This window comes from Acanthopagrus latus, chromosome 12 (assembly GCF_904848185.1).
Source record: "Acanthopagrus latus isolate v.2019 chromosome 12, fAcaLat1.1, whole genome shotgun sequence".
NCBI lineage: Eukaryota > Metazoa > Chordata > Actinopteri > Spariformes > Sparidae > Acanthopagrus > Acanthopagrus latus.
The window spans coordinates 8,649,216-8,672,216 of record NC_051050.1 but is presented as its reverse complement, the minus strand read 5'-3'; the positions used below and the strand labels follow the sequence as shown (position 1 = coordinate 8,672,216).

General features: G+C 39.1%; 1 protein-coding gene across 1 annotated transcript in view; it reads right to left on the bottom strand.

The window, feature by feature from the left end:
• Positions 1-23,001, bottom strand: part of il11ra (interleukin 11 receptor, alpha) — a 50,266-nt gene that overhangs the window by 5,494 nt on the left and 21,771 nt on the right. The window contains exons 2-11 of the mRNA XM_037116487.1: positions 12,796-12,892; positions 8,202-8,268; positions 7,367-7,533; positions 6,559-6,673; positions 6,177-6,340; positions 4,677-4,840; positions 3,148-3,292; positions 2,902-2,991; positions 728-830; positions 505-584 (exon numbers count right to left, since the gene is read on the bottom strand). Of these exons, the coding sequence (XP_036972382.1) occupies positions 506-584; positions 728-830; positions 2,902-2,991; positions 3,148-3,292; positions 4,677-4,840; positions 6,177-6,340; positions 6,559-6,673; positions 7,367-7,533; positions 8,202-8,268; positions 12,796-12,892 (1,191 nt within the window). The 3' untranslated portion in view covers position 505. The remainder of the gene's footprint in view (positions 1-504; positions 585-727; positions 831-2,901; positions 2,992-3,147; positions 3,293-4,676; positions 4,841-6,176; positions 6,341-6,558; positions 6,674-7,366; positions 7,534-8,201; positions 8,269-12,795; positions 12,893-23,001) is intronic.

Below are 23,001 nucleotides of genomic sequence, written 5' to 3'. Positions count from 1 at the left end.
CATAATGTAATTAAGCGCTGCCTGAAAAGCACAGATGTAAATAACAGAGCTGGATGGGAGATACGCAGGCATACTTACAGGGTTATAATCTCTGAGTGTGTATGTTAGGCTTATAATCACAAGTTGGCTGGCTATCTGACGGCCCGTCTGAATGTTTATAGCAGCGCTTTGAACCATTTTAGTTCTAACTGAGGCGGCTTTGCTACGTTCTTCTCACCGGCTTAGCTCCCATTTGAGGGCATTTTGTGGTAGTCTTATAAATTTGAAAAGAAGTGTCACTTAATTAGGACTTTTAATTAGCTCAGCCACAGAGGCTATTCGCCTTCCAGAGGTCTACAGCTATCTGCCAAACAAGCTAAACTAAGAGTGCAAACAACCATGTGTGGCCGTCAGTGAGAACTCAACATATTCATAGCACATGTGCAACAGAGACAGACGTGAGGGGAAAATTCAATCTGACAAACCCAACAAAAAAAGTTGAAAGCTGAAAACAATGTGTCTCACATTAGATTGGCATGGACTTCATCTTGACCATAGACGCGAGTTCCTGTATTGCCAAATGATCACGCCGCCTTTGCCTCACCCTGAAAACATAAAACGGCAAGGAAAAAGTGTTTGTGTAAATGCCAGGCTTTGCAAAAGACAGATCTCACTCAGGCAGAGAGAACGAAAGCCCTCACAGCTGTGGCTCAAGGATGTGGGATACGTGTGTGTGTGTGAGTCTTACCACACAACAAAGATGAGGGAAAGGACGGTGGTGAGGATGACCACGGAGAACAAAACCAGCAGAATCACCAAACCCAAATTACCTTCGTCCTCAGCTACAGGATCTGAATGGGAAGAGGGAGGGACAAAGAAAACAAGAGCTGCTGAAGAGTGGGACTGAGCCGAACACAGAGGAACAGATACAGGACTGAAGGATACGAAGAAGATGTCTTGTCAGAACTCAACAACAAAATCAAACCATGTGAAAATATGTATTTCATATTTTTGCACATGTTTCATCCTCTGTGTGTGTCAGAGAGAAAAAAAAAACAATAAAAAATCCTGCGGTATGTGTGTGTTCCGTGATTTAATTAGTCTCTGGTGAGAAGTTAATTTTAAATCAGCCTTTACAGCTTTCACACAAACATGCATTTATCATTCTGAGAGGAGTAAACAACTCCCTTTCAAAGCAAAGACATAGAGCACAGAAACACACATCAACAATGAAGTGCCCGAAAACATTTGGTATTTATACCATTAAGAAACAATTTATGAGCACATCTGCCAATGACACTGGACACACACACACACACACACACACACACACACACACACACACACACACACACACACACACACACACACACACACACACACACACACACACACACAGAAGAAGACATCTGGTTCACAGCAGGGCAGCTAACAGAGATCTGACGGCATCAGTCACAGCGACTATCAGCCTCTAGTCTGCTGCCAAAACTGTGTGTATTTGTCTCCTTGTGTATACTGTATGTGCGTGCGTGTGCATGTTTACAAGTGTTTAATATCATGCATGTGTATAGTTTACATCTGCATGCTCGAAACTGCCAGCCTCTTTTCCCCGTGTTTCGGCCTGTGTATATGTTAGCTGCTAACTTTTCATCCAGCACTCACTGTAGAAACGTAACATCCTGCTAGTACAATTTACTGTAACTGAAGAATGAAGCAAGACTTGAGGTACTTGCACTGATCTATCTGGAGTATAATAACATTAAATAATGACTTATTGCTAATGAGTGGTGTGGCCTCTTGTTGCTGCAGAAAAATGGTATAGAAATACACTCATTCTGCTGTTTGATTAACTATGATTCAAACTCTCCACCTCGTCAGGCTCAAACCCAGACTGAGAACGTATCATTCGGATATACACAGTAACGATAACTGCAGAGTGTCAGCACTTAACTCCAGTGTATTTCATATTATTTTGAGTCATTTCCCCTGACAATGTTATATCTGTATATCAAATACTTTTGGACAAATAATTTCATTATTAACTAAAATAAGCTGTTGCTAAAATTGAACAATGACATGTGGTTATATTAGAATCTGGGTCATCTGAGTCATATGTCATCCTCCAAGCTTGGCTAATGTGGCTTATAAGAGGGAGAGAGTTCAAGAACAGGGCAGTCCTCAGTGTGTGTGTGTGTGTGTGTGTGTGTGTGTGTGTGTGTGTGTGTGTGTGTGTGTGTGTGTGTGTGTGTGTGTGTGCACGCGTGCGTGCGTGCATGCGTGCGTTTGTGGTTGAGTGTGAGAGAGAGTGACCGATACTGTGCTCAAAGCAGACAGGTGTTGCTCATGGTAGCAGAGGGAAAGTTCAGTAGTGAAGTTGTCTAGTGGAGTAAATACACAGTACAGTTTACAGCGTGCCCACTTCCGTTCGAGTGACAGCTATCACTGTCTGTGCTAATATCCATGCTATTTGTATCTACACTAATATCCATGCCACTGCCAGCTTAGGGTCATATAGATGCTATCTGTGTACATGCTATTATCCATGCTATTGTTAACCTCATCTAATATCCATGCTATTACTATCTATGCAAATGAATTTAAACTTGCTAGAACAGCAGCCTGGCTGCTACAGATAAAATAGATAACCTCAACTATTAAACACAACCTTATTCTGTGCTTGAGAGAAGACATTAACTGTCAAACAAGAAGCAACACTGGCTGGAGAGGGACTTCAGCAGTACTAGTAATAGTAATAGTAGCAGCTTTGGTTATTATAGCAGAAACAACAGGAGTGGAAAAAGTAGCAGACTCATAACAATAGTAATGCAGCAACTGTTCTACATTTGTACTACAAAGAAAGAACACACAATTCTAGAATATAGTTAAAGTGTAATTATCTTCTGAAATGAATAGGAGTCTTACTGTGTGACTTTGCAGTGGACGTTTCAGGATAATCATCATCATCATCATCATCTGGCAGTGGTTCCTCTGTAGGTTCAGTGGTGGTGTGGACTGTAGTAAGAAGAGATGTACACACACAAACACACACATTTATTCACCGATAAGATGTGTGTAAAACACTATGTTCATATGTATCACTTTTAAAGTGCTAAAAAAAGCAACATGACTTAATCTGGAAATGGACATTTCGTGGATTGTATATCTGACCTTCCCATGGCCTGACGAGAAGAAGAGGACTCCATTCGCTCCACTGGCTGTCAGAGTTCACCTCGTCATGTGTTCGAACCTGAACTTGGTGGAGGTGGCCAGCCAAGGCGTCAAATATGATGACTGGACTAACATCAGAGTAAATCTGATTGATGGAGACAGACACAGGACGGGCAATGTGAGAACAAGAAAGTAGCACTGAACGAGGACAAAAACTGCTGTTGTGATGCTAGCATCACATGAACGAGTTAAGAAAGTTCAAATAAGGAAACAGCTCCTGGGAACTGCATTGCCAACATATCATTTTTTTTTATGGTTTTGGCTTCAGTTTGTGTTGGTTCAAAGTGAAAACGTGTTGAAAGGAAACCAAAACAGTCATCTTATGCATGCCAGATTTGAAAAGGAAAGTTTACCCCTTCATATAACAAAAAAGTATTCTGACAAGAAAATATAGCCTATAGATACACTTACAATGAATAAATAAATAATTACAATTTAACCTACCATCTGCAGTTGGTCATCACCTGATTTGATGAGACATTTACTGGTGCAGTATTTAAGAATCGACCACTTGTCAGATGCATATTCCAAACAAATTGGGGGCAGTATATCACTAGAGTAATCGCTACCTGCTGATATCTGTTGATGCTGTTAGCTAGTTAGCTCAGTTAGCTATGCAGTTAGCAGCCAGGAGCAGGAGCTTGAAGTACTAGGGGAGTGATGGTGTTTACACAGCTAGCAAAGGAGATTTGGACATACATAAACATGACAAAAAAAGGACATTCATCCATCTGCAGTGCCTTACATTTTTTTTGTAACCTACAATAATGTTTTCAGAAGGCAGCTGTAAGATAAGGCATTTTGCTGACTCTGCTGCACACACCTCTGTTGGACAGCAGTGTTGACAGCTCCTCTTCAGATCTATGATTATGGTCTATAGTGATTAGCAGGGCTTGCTGTAATAGTTATTATTAATTGTTGCAGACATTAGCTAATGTGAATAGTAAGTGTTGTGAGAAGGAAGTCACGCTCAGCGTGGATCTCCTCCAGTGCTCGTGCTTCCCACCAAGTTCTTAATGCCTCCCTCTGACATACCTCCTGTATAAGTAACGTTAGCCTAATGTCTGCCTACAATTTAAAGCATGGGAGACAATCAAAAATCAAGTTGTTCGAAGGTTAGATGATGGCACTGTTGGCTGTGGATCCCCAAAATCCTCGGTAGCATATTTTTCGTAGGCTGGTTAGCTAGCTATAGTTTGACCAGTACACTGCTTCAATCATCTCTGATGACACAGTGCATACAAGAAAAACCTTCTTTGGTCTGTCAGACTTAAGATATTTTCGCAGTAATGTGACCAAACTATTTTAAACCCGTCAAATCTGAATTTACGACAACTTTTTTATTAGAAAAAATGTAAAGACTTTTTTAGACTTTCTAAAGATCCATGGCCACCCTGCTACAGTATTTGTCTTGACAAGATTGCACCCCCACCCACACTGAAATGAAATGCTGGACCTTGTTTACTAACCTCTGACCAGTACATTGAACCCTGTGGCTTGTATCTGATGTGAAACACAAGGGGGAAGGCATCATGCAGTGGCCAGGAAGAAGGAGAGTTCCATGAGACATAGAGCCTCTTTGAATAGCCTTCAAGCTCCTTCACCAACACTGACTCTGGAGGGTCTGGTTTCACTGCGAAAAAACAGCGGAAAAAAAGAAAGAATATGAGATTCAACCAAACTTTTTCCACTGCGGTGGTCATACTATTTAAAGACAATAAGACACAATTTCTTCAACTGGTTGCTATTAGTGTCTTTTTTTCCCTTTATTGTTGCCATTGTTTTTCTCTCTGACAAACTGACATTGTGTTGCCATAACTTTGCAGTTTTGAGGACTATAAAGCGAACCCAACTTTGATTCAAATATTGCATCCTTGAATCACCTTGCTATTAACAGAATTAATCAAAAGTTCTCTGAATCCTGACCCTCTTTATTCATGTATATTCATGTAAAAACATCCAGTAGCTCTTAAGAATGTCTCAGGGACGCAGTGAATGGCTCTGCTCGCAAGCGGCAAGAAGGTCATGTAGACAGAGAAGCAACAAAACAAAATAATTGAGGTCATGATATGAGGAGCTAAAGGGCAAATTCACAACAGCAGGCTATAAGAATTACGTACAGCATTAAAAATCCATGACGTTTTTGTGTGCACACCTGCGTGTGCGTGTATTCAATGAATATTCATAAAGATACACCATCTTCCTATACTTTGTTTTATCTTTAGATCTGCATGTCTGAGCTTCCATGAACGTGTGTATCAGTGTTTGTTCAGTTTAAGCTGTATCATTAATGCATGTATGTGTGTATAGAATATATGGATTTTACGTAGAGTAAAAACCTATTTTAGCGTCTTTGAGGACATGAACTCTGTGTATCAGTTTTAGACAAAATCAGGACAGTGCACAGTATCAATTTATAATAACCATCATTAATGTGTGGCATATTTATAGTTAACTAAATTTGTTAATAGATATTTCAATTTTAGCAGTCAATTTAATGCTTTATAAACTATTTATCTAGCAACTGTAAAGTGTATAAACTCTGTAATAAATAATTTCTTAAAATAGTTATTTCACTGTTTGTTCACAGTGAAATAACTATTAATTAAACTTGAATCAACCATAAATGTACCATATATTAATGATGGTTATCTGTGTAATGTGTTATCAAGTAGACATTGGGGTTCTGTTGAAGCATGAAGCTTGTTCTGTGTGGGAAAAACAAATGATTAAATGAGGGACAAGGCCAGCAATATTGCCAGCCAATCACAACAGTAGTTTCTGAACAATGCTACAGTCTGTTTCACTAAAGTGAACGTGGAGCAATGGAAACAAGAGAGAGATGACATAACTGATGATCCACTAGAGAAAGAAATGTGTCTCTAATGTGTTTCATGAAAGTGCCATCACAATACAAATAATTCTCACTAAAATAAGACAAATATGTTTTGTCACAAAGTTGATCTTACATAGTTCGTGTAGCTTAAACCGGCCATATGTTGTCTCGGACCCCAGGAAATTAGTCTCTGTGACTCTCACGGTATGGATTGTCTGCCAGAACGGAGGATGATATACATCACAGTGCTTGCGGGTAACATCCACAATGCACGGCATCCACGCGTTACCATTCCCCCTTGAAAACAAGACAAAACATGGTCAAATTGTGTTGTGTTGTATTCTCTTTGGTTATAGAAATTATGGTTGAAAGTTTCCACATATTGCACACATATATACACTCCATTCAAGTTGTTACTCTGGCAAATGCACTATATTTAGCTTGTTCATAGCCCATTCTGTATGTCACCTTGAGCCTTGGGTGTTTTTGTATCACTTGCAGTAACTCACTCCTACCTGAGGGAGGCATTGTACTTGGCTGGCAGGAATGTCTTCACCGAATCCACCCATGAGCAGCGAACATGTGTGTGATTGGGCACTTGACAGGAAATGCTCAGCAGCCCAGGGGGATCTGGGAAACGGGAGTCAGACAGATTCATTTACAGGACAGAGATGGTGTTTGTTTTCATTTCAAGGGCTATAATAGACGAATATTTTAAAAGCTTCTCTGTCGTGTCCTCGAGTCTAAAATGAACAGCTCGGGTGTCCCTGTCAGGAACCAAAATGTTTCAGGAGAGGCTTGGCCAGTACCATGGAAAACTCCCTACCCCTAAAAAGGAAGGCCACTTAGAAAGCCGCTTCCTGTTTGAAACATTTACAGGAAGTGGAGGGCTTTGTCTATGTCATGGCCGATAAGACCCGTTTCCTCCGAAAACCAGTAGTGTTATTCAAATTATCACTGTTGCACTAACGTCCTGTTTCATCCAGAGAGCAAGCATGAATTCAAAAAAAGATGAGAAAGAAACAAAGAGGGAAATATGTTGAGGGAAAGTCTAGACAGGGATGAGAATGTCTGAGTAGGAGAAACAGAAACTTCTTTCATAATGAATTATCCAAAGAATGAACTCAGCTGTGAGAGATTGGGATGCTGTGTCTGCATGAAGGGGCTAAAACATGGGGGACGAAGGCGTGCTCCCGCTGTCAAGAGTATTTCTTTTAACGCTGCAGTCCCGTGGCGAGAGACCCAAAGTATAGTAGAGCTGTTAAAGTGTAGTAATTCCTAAATAAGGCACAGTGAGGGTGGACAAGTCACAACAGCACTTACGGCCCAGCCTGAGTTTGACAGAGTGGAGGGGGAGCCCCTGGCTGTCATAGCAGCTGTAGTTGCCTTGTGCTGAGTGGTCGGTGTGCAGCAGGACTAAGCTTCCATCTGATGTCACTTTGTGCCATGGCAACGCTGAGCTCTGGTTGAGATGCCACACCACAGGGATCCTGGTTGGGGACATGTCAGAGTTTATTTATTTAGACCCTGTGGGGTATTCATCCACTAATGTGTAAGGCTTAGGACATTATCATAGCTAAATCTGAATATAACAACTTTCATTAAAATGATACATTCAACATTATTCTAGATCTCACTGTGTGTCAGTGGAACATATTTCAGCAATAAAATACATCAGGCATTGGCTTCACGTTAAATACCTTATAATACATGTGTTAAGTTATAATACAACATCTTACTTGTTTTTATAGTTTTCATCTTAAAACGATGACCCTGATGTTTACTCTTCCTGTCTGACTAATTTAGCTTAAGAGCGTTTAGCATATATAGGATGTCTTTTAAATCAGTACATTTTGCACCTAATTTAGCTATACATGCACTTTTTGGCAGTTCGAATCGTAATAACTTTGGTGTTTCTGTTCTGTTGCCTTGAAAAACACAATTGCTGAACCAACATTATATCTAAAAGGTTTTATTTCTAAAATGTTAATTTGTCCATGAATTCCTACATTTCCAGGATTGTCTTGAGGAAGGCACATACGTGTATCTTTCAAATAAAACCAGAAAAATATGTACAGTTCAGTGTTTGAACATGGATCATTTATTTGTTAATGCTGCGTAACTTCAAGCTACAAACGCAATACTTTTCATTCCTTACCTGGTTTGTGACTTCCCGCAAGCCAGTGTCACATTCGAACCCAAGCGCCCGTACTGCACGCCTGACACTGCAAACACAGACATCACATAAAATATTAATTCACACTGTTGTCTGGCTAACATTAGCTGCACACTGCTCATTTTGACATACCGTGAGTCTGCACAGTCTGTATTAATGTGATTTAAGCGCCACCATTTACAGTAGAGTCAACACTATCACCATAACATGACCATACAAGGTTGCAGATCCTGCAGTCAGTAGACAGAGGAGACTTTGGCACGCAGTATAAAGCGTCTCTAGTCTGTGTTGTTTTTCACAAAGTTTATAGTAATTGGTATTGATCTGTATCGGCAAGTTCTTCTCAATAGCAGAGAAGCAGTTAAACATTTTAAAGAACGTAGCAAGATCCACATAAACGTTACTCTCAAAAGCCATTAAGAAAAAATATATATTGGCATTGGAAAATTGAGCTGTTTGATTGTGACAAGCTCCTAGTTCTGCTGATGCAACTGATAATCAATTTTCACAACTTTGACCCATTTTCAGCTCATTGTCTTAATTTGCCTGGCCATAAGATTAATTAACTGACTGTAGAGGATTCTCCATGGTCTTGTCCTCTACACCTTAACATCACAAGGACCAAAACTACGAAATAAGTGACTGGCGCACTGCATTTTGGAACACTGAAGACAGAAACAAGAACCACTGATGCACAACAGTGAACCTTGTTCAGTCCTTTATTTTTCAAAAGTATCAATATTCAGGCAGAACTCAGACACATTTCTGAAGAAGATAGGGAGCAACTGTTGAAATGATAAACTTTTGCTATGCCGATTTGGAGGACGCAGCCATTAAAGTTGGGACTTTAAATCACCTTTCGTGGTACTGACCCATGCAAATAGTTCAGTTTTTTTCTTTTATTTTAATCAGAACTACTGTAACCAAAGAACAGCTTCATCCATTACTATCAGACGCAACCTTTGCATGTTTCTCTATTTAGAGCCTGATGTGACATGATTATGTATTGGATGATACTGTCATGACAACTATTTTTAATTAAAGCCAAAATCTTTAGCTCTTACATGATTTTGATTCCAAGTTCCTATCTGCTCCAGAGGCTGAGCTATATTGAATGTTGACAACAGTGTCAAGTTTTTCAGAAAACCATTAGGTTTGATGAGGTGTTTTCAGTCGATGGCCACAGGTTTCAGAGTGCATTTTTAACGGGTGTCCATGGTCCAAGTCCTGCGCACCATCTCCAAACTTTGGGACACAACTATGTATATGGTGAACTAACCCTTTAATCCATGACCACGTGCAATGTAGCCTAGTACTTTTAAAGATTGTTCTATAACATGCCACATGTAATTACCCATGACAGCTCATAAATATGTCAAACATTTGACAGGCCAATAACGCTTGGTTTGTAGCATAGAACAACTATTTCTATCATTAACTTAAAGGATAAGATAGAAGCTGCTTTACTTTTACTTGGCATCATACAAAATTGGAAGGCAGTGTGGATTCTAACTGATACTAAGTGCAGTGTATAACTGAGCAAATATTTGTGGTGACTGTAGTAATTTGCTGAGTTGATACTCTATCTGCAGTGTGTGAGAGTATGTGTGTGCATGTTGAGCTTGGCTCCATAATATGAAAGCTGGCATTTACAGAAGATCTGGAGTGGAAAAACATCACTTTGACTGCCAGCCTGCCACGCACACACCTTCATTAATTCTCAACCTCAATCACTCAGGCATGCACACTCCCTGCTGGTCTCTCCTCCCTTGGTAACAAACAATTTCTCCCCGGTTTGTGTTTTGCTTTTCTTCTTTCATTTTATCTCTTTGACATGTTTGACTCTGAATGAAGTCATAACATGAAGGATAATAAAATTAACATTTTTTCGAGTCTTGACTGTGAATGTGTTGTTTGCATCAGTTACACCCCGTTGACTCTAGGGGAGGCATTTCGAGGAAGTTATTATTGAATTTGCTGTATTGGTATATTTATATTAGTTTTACCTGCTTCTATAACCTCATATGCCCTTCAGGGATCAACTGAGTTAATCCTAAATTAAACTTCACACATACTCAAGTAGAAGCCTTTTACTGAAGGCCTTTTCAATACTTTGCTTTCACGGACACCTAAAGTTCACTTTGCTGGCGTTTCTGCTGTTGTTTTAGTGGCTGTGCAAAATGAAACAGCTGGAGAAAAGAGCAGCAAAGTGCTCCACAGTGATTTTGCGGTTACATTTATACTTCTACGAGGAGACAAATGCATACAGACAAGAGGACAATGAAACCTACTGAGACTTTTAAAAGAGACGTTAGCAAATGGAAGCCACTTCACTCTGTTGTGGTGATTATGGGAGAGAATTTATTACATACAAGACAAGGCACACTTAATAAATTTGAGCAACCAATACGGCTTTTTTTGGCCCCCGTAAACAAAGCCGAATAGATATCACAGCTAGAAAGAACAAACAGGACTACTGCCTGTAGCCTGTATGTATCATGTGTGCACTCCTAAATTTCAGTTTAAGCAGTGAGACAGGCGCATTTTCTATCCAAGTGTTTTGCATTTTAATGCTGTTTAAATGCACACGATATATAGCCATTTGAAACAATATGTCTGTAGTTTACTTTTATGATCGTAATGGACAAATTGCAGATGAAAAAATAATGTATATAGCAACCTCTTAGCTTCTTGTATTTGGTCTGAAAGTCAGTCCAATATGATCCGGACCAGGATCAACTGGTACTTTGGTCTGGATCAAACTGAAAAGTCCGAACCAAATAAGGTAGGTGTGAGAATATATATATATATATATATATATATATATATATATATATATATATATATATATATATATATATATATATATATTTATATTTATATTTATATATTTATATTTATATTTATATTTATATTTATATTTATATTTATATTTATATTTAAGAGTGCTGTTATATTTTTTGGTAACAGCTGCTTAGTTAGCCAGTAAAGGTAATAATGACAAACTGTTGATGAGTCATGTCTGCGAATGTTTTGATATCAAACCGACTACATGTAAAGGCTGATGACTGCCGCTCTGACGCTGCTTGGGCTAACGTTAAAACTGTTATCATTTGCTTAAAAGCTTTAAGGGGTTTTTCGACAGCTCTATTCCACCAATTGTCTGTTGTTTACAGTTGACAACTGCCAAGATGCTCTTCAAGTAAAGTGATCACCTAGATTGTTATGTGTACAAAAGCAGAAACTAACACGGAAAATCAAGAATTAAGTTTAAATCACAATGTATTGAAGTCCAATTTCAGATTGCAATTTTGTTAAATACCTAAAAAACTGTTTCCAGGCAGCTACAGGGGTCAAAGTCCTTGAAAAAGTGAACTTCCCCTTAAACTTAATAAATTACCAATCTTCCTCTGCCCTTTTTCTTATTATTTCCTCTTCTGTGTCATCTTTACTTCTACATCAATCTTTCAATTCAAGTTCTCTCTAACCAGTTTTAACCAGGTTTAATTTTTACATTTAACCACTGAAAGAACACACACGCATGCGTGTGCGCGCACACACACACGCACACATACTCTGTGTGCGCGTGTTACCTGGAGCCTTGGTGCAGTGAAAGAGTTGGCTGCTCTGAATGTGTGTATTCATGTTTTATTGGCAGTGAAGTACATTATTCCCCAAACCCGCAGCGTTCCACTCATATCTGATTCTGCCTCTGGCAAGAGGGCCGAGACACATGCACGTGCTTACACACACATGCATAAAACCGCACACATATGAACACACAAACATGCAAGTACACATGTGCACACACACTAATGCACACAGGAAGGCTGCAAGTTTCTCCTGACATTGAAATCAGATGGCAGGGTGGACACAGAAATTGCAAGCTGGATGAAACTCAGTACTTTCCAAACAATAAAAAAAAAGAATCTGGAGCTGCTGTAGGGTAAAATTAATGGAGAGGGAAAACTTTTACAGTTTCACCTGAAGGGCTAAAGGCGAATGTTCTTATTGTTGGACTGAGAGATTGGAGAAAGAGATACAATAATAAAAAGAGACAAGAGGGACGAAACCCCTTAAAAAAAAAAAGAGTGAGTCGGTTTCTTAATGCCAGACAGATCCCTGAGGCGTTGCGTGAGGCAAAAAAACAATGCTTAAACAATAGGATTCTTGTTAGCAGAGTACTAATCCAGAAAAAAACATGAATTCCTATTCAGCTATGAAAAGACTCAAGTTGCACATCCATGGACAAATAACCTGTAAAGTGAACAATGGTGTGTTTCAACGAGAAAATGCATTCTCTTCTTAAAGTTTTGCCTAGACTTCACTGTATCCAGTTTTTATTCTGAATTGTGTTTCCTCTCCCTGTTCCTCTGAAGTAGCTTTAGATCCCTTAAGTACTTGGAGTCAAGATAAGTCAAGAGTGCCCAAAATAGTTCCAAAGGAGTCCATGCCTGATCCTTAACAGATTGTGCATTTCCAAGTGTGTGTGTGTGTGTGTGTGTGTGTGCCTTCAAAATGTCCTTGTAAAAAAAAATGTGTCTTTCTCTTTGCTGCGCATGCATACGTGTGTTACCTTCATCAGTCTGAATCTGAGCACGACTGGGACGCAGCGACCAAGATAAAAACCAGATGACTGTTAGACACACAGGACTGGACAAAAGGCCTGGCATCTAGAGAGAGGGAGAGGAGGAGGAACAGGTATTAAGTTATTAAAGTCATTTCTAAAACCTAAAAGATTTGTTAGCAAGCATTACAAACATCAGCAAGAGCATGATTATCATCACCATCATCATCATTTTGGGCTTATTTTGCACAAGTAAATTGGTAGGAAAAGACAAAATATTGGGAACAACAACCTGAATTTCTCTATTCTTTTCTTTTTGTCAATTTCCCTCAGTATATTAAACATGTACCAACATAAAAATGGCTTGTAATCACTTGAACAAATAAACTGCCTGCTTTTTCCTTAAAATAACTAATTCTGTCCTGTGAAGTCAAAAAATGGGAAGTCAATGGTGAAGATAACTGATAGTCTCTATCTCTCACTAGAGGCTTTCTTAGCGTGAGTATTTCAAAATTAAAAACACATTGCCCCCCCCACAAAAAAAAACAAAAAACAAAAAGAGTAAGAGAGAAGTAAAATATGTTGGAAATGATTTTTGGTTTCCACTGGCTTTTACTTTTCCCAGAAACTCTGGGAGAAGTAAAGTTTTAGTTCCACTTGTGCAGGAGAACAGATCCATCCTCCAGTTTTGCACCATAAATCTACTGAACACATTTCTTATATAATCTAACCAAGATGTCCACACTGTAAAGAGTAGAAGCCAGTCGAGTAGAAAGAACAAAAGAGTATTTGTTCATAATTATATTATGGCCTGGTTGTGAACGGGGTAACAGAACTTTTCAATTTAAATAAATAAAATGAAAGCCATACAAACATGGTTAAACATCAGCATAGTAACATGCTCACGGTGATAACATTAACATGTTTCCTATAAGAACTTCTCTAAGTACACAGAGAAACAATGGAATTTTGAATGGAGTTAAGTGTGCAGACAGTGCACCATCTTGAAACCATTAAAATATCAAATGTACATGTCTTTCAACCGAGAGCAAGACATGTTATTAACAGAGCAGACCTGTATGCTGTAGAAGAAAGAAATATGCAGCTTACAAGGAAGTCATTCTGTACGCTAGAGTATCTAAGAATAGAAAGAAATGATCTACACTTTCTCTCTGCCATTAGTCGTCTGATGGAGTTATGAGCGGGTGACTTGATGCTGCTGATATCTGTATCCTCAAGGGACATTTTCAACAGACAGCTGTATTCATAAGGACCACTGACGCTTGGAAAAAATTATGTGTGTCAGTGTTAGTTTGTGTGTATGTTTGCGCTTTTTCGTGACATCACACAAACACACACACAGTTGCTTTATTGTTTCTTTTTTCCATTAGCTATTATCATTCCCCTCAATCTGATTAAAGCTTAAAATGTACAAAATGCGACAACTGATCTCCTGACATTGGAATCTCCTCTATGTGTGAATGTGTAAGAGAGACTAAAAACGTCTCTATGAATGTGATAAAGGGTGAAAGACTATGTGGTGTATGTGTGTGTGAGCTGCCCGAAGTCACACACCTGTTGCCAAACAGACACACACTGTATCTTATCTCTAGTGCCGCTTGTCTTTATAGAGCTGCATGTGAGATATGCTCATGAAAAACCTATCAACGCTTTTAACTGCACCTGAACAGACAGTGACAGACGGAGATTACAGACCCATTAAAATGGGTTGGTATGCTCCAAGGGTGATGTATTCCCGTTCAAATAGGATGTTGTTTAGTTCAGGGTCTGATCAATAAAAACATTCAGACCAACTTGGGTGGTGGAGACGAGCAATATGAAGGAAAAATGAAGAAACTGTCTATTATGTTATATAGCTAAACATTTTCCATTGTGTCAGTTAGTAGAGTTATATATAGAGGACTCAAATCATACCATCACAATCTTCACAATCCTGTTTAACCACAAATAGTCAAAGAAATCTTAGGAGCAAGTAAACAAATTGCTCCAAAACACATCTATAATATGGAGAAGATACTCCAGAGCACAGGTGGACAAAAAAAGATAATACCATGATCTACTCACAAGCCACAATCTAAAACCCAGTCGTTTCTCTCTATCCTGTAGGCTATATACAGATTTGAAATGGCCTATGAATTACTCCATTTTGTACCACTAAAACACAATATTGCCTTGAAGAGAGCTCTTTTTTTGGCACAAGCTCCTCATTCGCCGTACCACAAGCGACAACTCCCGTTACACTAATTACAGTGCATAACCAGAGGAAGAGCCTGTGAAGTAATTCATCCAATCAGTATAACCATCTAGTTGGCTAAATCACTCTATTGGTTTGTCGACATACCGCAGATTTGCTAGTCAATGAGGTACTGGGATGTCTAGGAACAGAAGTAAGAGTGCATTAAATATTGCCATCTGTATTATTTGAAATTAAAAGGGTCGATGCTGATATGAAGCCTGAAATGATGAAATGGAAAAGCAGTTATCAGTTTTTAACCGACAGCATTAATGACGCATGTCAAAGAAAATAGTGTCTTTGAAATGTGTCCCTTTCTCCGACACGACACTATTCATCGGCCTCCCTCAACTTTAAAACCATTCAATGCCAGTTTTCTAAGAAGCCAGATAGAGTGAACAACTGTACAAAAACAGGATTTATTCCAATGTCAAACAGTTGTGCTTCACAAGGAACAAAATGGGGTGATAAGTGATGAGTTCAGAGACAGTTACAGCTTACATAGTCATGTCTTTTATATCCTTAGTTTCAACATGAACACAAGGTAGAGAGGAGACTACACACAAGTCGAGCGTTGGATGAACTGATCTCCTCCATCTGCATGGAGAGTTGACTGTTTCTTTTATGTAGCCTAAGATGACACACTGCAGTAGTGAAGCCTACACGAGATAAAAAAATAATGCTCTCAGTGATTCAGTTTCATTTAAAAGCGAATTCGCCAACACTTTTTTGTGAGATAGTATTTGTTCAGTTGCATACAAATGGAAATCAATAGAAATCAACAGTTCATTGGTTTAGTTTTGTTAACTATACTCCTACACTACAAATGTTCAAAACCTAGTACAAAAAATACAAAGCACAGATGATAATTAGTTTAACAGTTAAAAAATATGTTAATTAATTACGCCACTGTGCATGCACGATTATAATTTTCTTTTCCAAGGCTTTCTTCACATTGCATACAGGCAAAAATTTAGACACAGTTTATTCTGTCTGACAAGTTTTTCAAGACTGTATTATCAGTTGAGAATAGACTGAGACTGAGCTGACAGCTGTAGAAAGGGTGGAATCAAGGTGTCTTGTACCACAATATGATTTATGAAATGTTGAATAAAAAGTGAAGCTGCCTCTTCAGTTTTATTTGCTTTAAAAAAAAAAAACCCATGAGGAGACACACTTTTTTTTCTTTTTTCTACTCTCTGAATACTGGGGAAAACACCTGCGCTAAAATCTATACTGTTATATGTTACACTGGCTACATAATGCTGATTTGAAAGAATTACATTACTTCCTTGACAGCTGTGTGATAAATACAATGGACTTTTGTTAAAATCGTTAAGAAGCCCATTAAGGCCTCTGCTATTACTATAAGATTGTAACCTCTGGTTCTTGGCAGTCTTTGTAAGCATGAGGTCACACTGCTAAACAGATGATCAGTTTGTTTAAAGGAGAAAATAAATATAATCAGGGGAGCTTTTCATCTGGAAAACAAGGTGTTATGTTTGGTTCATACGAGTGCTGTGCGGCTGCCAGAGACCAAACAATGGAGACAATGTGTTTGGTGAATTTTGGACACTGACTGACGATGCTTGTAGATTCTAATTAACAATGTGGAATAGTGAGGATGATTACTTTTGGCTTCAAGACATGTATTGTAAAATACACAACAGTGCAAACACAAGTTAGTAAATCCATCTCCTTCAAACTATATTTCCATGGACGTACTTTCACTGTCCATTTTGTATTTGTTCTACTTTGTTTTCTATTACTTTTCACACTAGCACAGTTGAAGGTTGAAAAGTTTGAACCCTGCTAAATAAAACACACCATTAACAACTTAACCACTGTGGGAACAGTGATACGGTCCATTTATCAACACACCATGTTTCAATATAAATCACCTTGGCCTGACTTTTAAGACATATTTCGGCAATTTACGAGCAAATTGCACTTCACAGGATAAGGATCAATCAATTAGAAGTAGATTTCAACACCTCCTTTTCCAGTTAAGTGGCATATGTGCTTCTGCCAAAAACAAACAAAAGAAAGAATTAAAAAAAAAAAAAAAACAGATGAAATTGTGAAACTGTGCAGTAAAGACTAAGATCATATGCCCCTATAGAGTTCTTGAAAACTCTATACATGAGTAGAGATAACCTCGGCTTCCCCTGGTGTCTTGTGATGTAGCAGGGCAGTGTTACATTCACCACTACGGCACTGCAACTTCACACAGCGCACTCAGCAAATTCAAATCTCACCGACTCCTGTCTCCCTCACTCACTTGCTTACATTCCTCTTCCTCTTTCCATCCCTCCCTTCATGCTTTGTCAAGCCTTTTACACCCAGTACATTCTGTACCTGCGGCCCAGCTGGTGCACTGGTCAACTCTTCATAGCAGCACAGGATTTCATGATCAGGTTTTTTTTACCCAGATACCATTCCGAGTCCTATGATATTTAGTAAATGCCGATACCGAGTCCTAATCTGATACTGAGCCTTAACTTATATTTTTCTAAATAATACAGCTGCATTAAGAAAAAAAATACCTACATCCATATGGCTCTTTCTTATTCTGCATATGCTATTGCAACACTGGCCTACTGCCTTCCTTGTGTTAGCAGGTGAGACTGTGACGCTGCACTGTGAAAGCAGACTCTCGTGTACAGCCAGCTGAAGTGTGCGTGAGACGCAGCCCACGCTTGGTACCTCCATATCAATCATTGCTTTTTTCCTATTCCTCACGTAAAGTGACGTGGACATGTTGCTTGTCTATTTCACAGATGTTCAGCATCTCCTCGATTGCCTGTTTTTAGCAATGTCACTCTCTCGAGGATATTTCAAATGTGTTGTATTAAATGTAGCTCCTTTGTTACCCCTCCAACTAGCTACTACAACCACTTTCCACACTGCAGACATTTTATCCACAGGTTTGCAAGAGTAATGTTACACGCGCTTCTGTGTTCTGCCACAAATTGTGTTCTGACCTAAAAAAAAAAAAAAAAAAAAAAAAATCGGGCTTGGGTCCACTTCAAAATTGCTGATTCCGATCAGTGAAAAAAATGCCCATATCGGCCCCTATTTCACACCCTGCTGAGGTTCAAGTAAGATTGTAAATGCAAAACATGAAGTATTTCTCTGACTGTGCACATCACTTAAAGAATATTCATGCTGTCACCTTGAACGGTAGTCTGAACAAAGTTTCTAACTTTCACCCGGCAGTTACAGTCGCCTCCAATGACATCCAAAGAAGAGAGAAAAACATCAGTGTCCACAGAAACATTTCAAACTGCTTGTGAACAATAACCCAGCTCCCAGAATCCACCTTGTTCACCTCAATAGCTACTTTTAATGCAGCTTTAGAGCCAGAGGAGGCAATGCTGGAACATAAAGTAACAGACCACTAAACTGTTTGAAACACTGAGTGTTTAGTCATGGATCACCAGCAGGAGAAATGGAATGCACTTCTACAAGAGGTTAAGTTTCAAGCCTTCAGTTAGTGTATTAGATAATCAAAATATGCAAAGGTTTACACACGTCAAACCAGAATAACAGTGTAACAGCTACGATATCTTGCGTCATTGCTGGGATTTCAATATTTACTGAGAATGGGAAATAGCTCTTTCACGCATGAAATAAATAAATGAGCAGAGGATATTTCTGGTCCTTCTGTAGAAATCCCTCTAGTGAACAAGCAGTAAATATTTGTTGATGGGAATAAATTGGTGAAGAGAATACTGATTTAGATTCTTGTCTGCAACATCTGGGATACCTTCTTTCCCACTGTCCACTGCTTTTAGTTTATGACGCTTACTTTTCTGAACCTTGACACAAACGCTATTTTCCTCCCGCTCTGCTCAGCAGTCAGTCCTTGGCTCCAGTTTACATCCCTCTGATGCCAGAACTTTCAAGGTTCAGTAAACATATTTATTTCATGCTTTATGACGGCTTGCCCTCTTCCCTTTCCTGCTTTCCTTCAGAGTAACTAGAAATCAGGAAATGCACGCTCCATCTTCCTGTACCTTCCTTCACTTTCATGTATTTTTTCCATTCAATTAATTCCCATTTGCTCTCTCTTATCTCTACCTCCACCTCACCATCTTTAGAGGTCTATTTTCTCCCTCCTAGCTGCTCTTTTCCTGCCCACGCACTCTTTATTTTCCAATTCTAGTGCCAGACAGTTCAAAGTCCAGTAAACATATTTACACGAAGATTTCTAATTCTCCTTCCCTTGAGAACAATGCTATTCCTTGAGAGCAAAATCCTAATCTGTCCTCTCGCACACGTTCCTGCTATTATTTGAGTGTCAGTTGCACATGTTGCATATGCATTGTTTTCTACCAGCTCTGCTGTATGTGTATGGCATTCTGTTGGGGTCTGTTCTAAGTGTTTATGAGTTTAAGTGCATCTAGTGAATGCAGAAGCATGTCTAGACAGTTGGAACTACTACTGGCAGATGGCCACAATAGAGGAGAATCAAATCTCAAACCATCCTCTCTCAACCAAACACACAACCTGGGATCTTAGGTTAGATGCTATAATTGCTATACCTTTTTTAAACCTTGAAAAATTACTCAAACTGATTGATCAGTTTTTAAAATAGTCTGCAGATAATCAAATACTTTAAACAAGCTCTGATCCATTAGTCTAATCTATCGGAAGGAGCTCAGGTGGAAGTTGATAAACGACTGAGGAAAGAAAAAACAAGAACAAGAGAAAAGCTTAATTTAATCTCTGCTGCTGCTGCTATAGGTTTTATCTAATTCCAGAGAATAACTTGTTTTTCCTGTGATGCAACGCAAACTAATCCATGACTGCTTTGTAAAACCAGTGAAGCTCACTCCTCAGCCAATCAACGGTACACCGAAACTCCCTCAGGAAGACATACTGGAATCTCTACAGGCCTGATATTACCACAAACCACTTTCCTCTGCAGCTGAAGGAGGTCTTTTTGAAGCTAAATGTGAAAAGCCACACTTTTATCCAGTGTAAACATGTCTATAGTAGACTATGATGCCCCTCGGGTGCCAAGGTACCTGTGAGGTGGTTAGGAATTAAATTCTTATCCTCACTTAGCCTACTACTTACTGAAAAATTATGCTTGATGCAAAACAGCCGCCGTGTGAGACATTATAACTCCCAATAGTAGACTAACAAAGTCAAGGACCACTATGCTTTGAGCTTCTCAAGTTTCAACGCTCTCTTTTTCCATAGGTCGTGTGTGAGTGTGTGTGTAATCACAAGCCTGTGAGTCACCCTCATCAGTCACCTTTCTACTGCAACTCTTCAAGCTGGAACCAGAATAGACAGGGGAATGTAGCCATGGTTATTGTCACCAGGATGCACCCATGGTGCGAGTATTCCCTCATGCAAAGAGATGCAAAACAACAGCGAAGACCCAAGTACACAATTTGTTCTTGGAGATAAAATTGCTCTTATTTTTGTTGATCCAGACCAGAACCACAACCCGAGTGATTAAGAATAATGGCAGAAGCAGAACATGCTGAAATTCCTGGGTGAAAGACATTCTTTCCAAGCCAATAGCAATAATGAGGTAAAGGGTGAAGGCCAAGGTATTGGGACATACAATAGCTGTGCCTAAGTAATGGGAGACATGACTACTGAGGAAAGACAGGCGAAGAGGGCATTCATTTTGTGTGTGAATCCGGAGTTGACGATAAAAAGGACATAGTTAAATGAGGTGTGTGCCTGCTGACAATGAGTAATTCAATCCAAAAAGGGCTCTCTTTTAGCCAGTCCTCTTTATGGCAGCACAATCCCACATGGTGACTCACTCACACTCTGGCATGCCACTGCACATTCAGTCAGCTTTACAAGAGAAGAAGAAACAAGACAGTGAGAGAAGAGAAAGACAGGGAAAAGGGAAAAAAAAGAGTGGTGAGGGGGGGAGAAAGAGCATAAAACAGGAGGCTTGAATACCAAAGGAACAGATGGCAGGAGATGTTAAGAGTTAAACATTCAGATAACAGGCTCATAAAAATAGGCACAAATATCTCTCAGAGTCAGAGTCTCTTCTCCACACACACACACACACACACACACACCCTTGCTGTTTTGCTGTCCAGTGACATAAACGACTACAGGATGTCCTGTTCATGAGGACAGGTCGTTAGAGGTTATGTCATAAATTAAAAATTAACAAAGACTGATGTTTAATTTAGCCTACTGCCTACACAATATGATCATCCGTGTGTATGCGTGTGTGTATTGTGTGTGTCAGTGTGGGTGCCTGTGTTCGACACTAAGGATATGATGACTAGTTGAAGGACTGCTTTGCCTGAGTGATACAAATGCGTGTGAGCGCGCGTGTGTCTATGTGAAACAAAACAGTGTTATTGTGTGCGTGCGTGTAAACGTGCACTGAACCAACAGCAGAGAGAGGTCTACAATGGCTCTGGTGTTTACTTGGGTCACTATGGCAACCCCTGCACACCCTGTCCATCTGACCTTTCCAGGCGATAACAACACTGCTGAGTGACGCGTTTGTGTGTGTTTGTGCTGTATTTCCATATGTAAAGCTCCTCAGCATAAACAGGGCTCCCTGTGTTTTTGTAACCATACAGTGCGTCTTTCTACCATATGTGTTAGTTAGTGTGACATAGCAACGCAGACATCAGTGGAGCAGGTGAAGACGAGAGAAGTGGTAAGGCTGTGTCAGGAAATCAGCTGTTGGCTTTGCCTTACCTTGTGCAGTATATATATAACATGCTGCGATGCATCACCTCCTATTTGCGCAAAAGCCAAAAACAAAATGGTTACTGGTCTTGAGCCCCCTTGATTAGAGTTGCCATACTGGTCTCGTCTGGAAGGGAAGGCTCGTCACGTTGAATCACGTTATCCACTTATTTTACATATCTTATTCACTTATCAGTGTACTGTATGTATATGACTGCCATCATTTTTGCTGACCTTTATCTTGCTCCATATGTGTGTTTTCAAACATGTTGCACCCAAGCATTTTTTTGCATTTTATTCTGGTTTTATATTATGCATTTGTGGTTTTATCATTTTTACTTTTTTATTTTAATTTTTATCTTGGCTATTCAATTTTTTAACTTAAAATGAATTGCTCTAAGCAAGGGTGTATTTGCATTATCACAGCATCATATTACCATCATAAAATTATATTCAAATGGCAATAATATTGTTTATTGCAATCGTTTCATGACATGCCGACTGATGATCAACTCTTCACAAATATTGTTTTTCCAAATGAACTGTCCTTTTTCATGTTGTACCAGTGATACTGGGATCTTAAAATCAACTGAACAGGACGCCATCCTAAATAACAACAAGCAACCTTAATGGACCCATAACATTGATTAATTTACTGATGATGAGTAATATCAGACACAAATGAAATATGAGGGAAACACTGAAAAAATACTGCTCAAATACCTAAGTGAAACTTTGTACATGTTTAATATAACTCAAGATATTAGATATTTGAGGCTTTTTTCTTTGTGTTTTCCCCATGATTTAGTTTTTAATCAATTAAAGCATTCTGTGTGAGAACATAAACGCTCATGTTGAAACATGTTGAAAAGTGATCTGCTCTTTTTTCAATTTTGGGGGGAAAATCTTTAAACAACTAAAACCATCAGCCTGACATGGTGTAAACGAAAACAGCTCAAACCATTTTCTGCTTTTCTTTCTGCCTCTACTATCTTTGTCACTCTTTTCTCTCGTTTTTAGCTGTTAATTCAATTCAGTTTGTCCTTAATCTGTTTCCATCTTTGTGCCTTATTGGGATATTTTAATTTGCAGCATTGAGCCTGGACGCCTACTCTTGACAACATGCCCATTGTCCCATCAGAGAGGTGTTAACACATGAGAAGAAAGGATGGGCCACTACACACATGAAAACAAAAGATCACACAATATCTGATTTTGTCAAAACCCTGACCTTATTTTTCCATTTGTCCTGGAGAGTTCACTGTTAA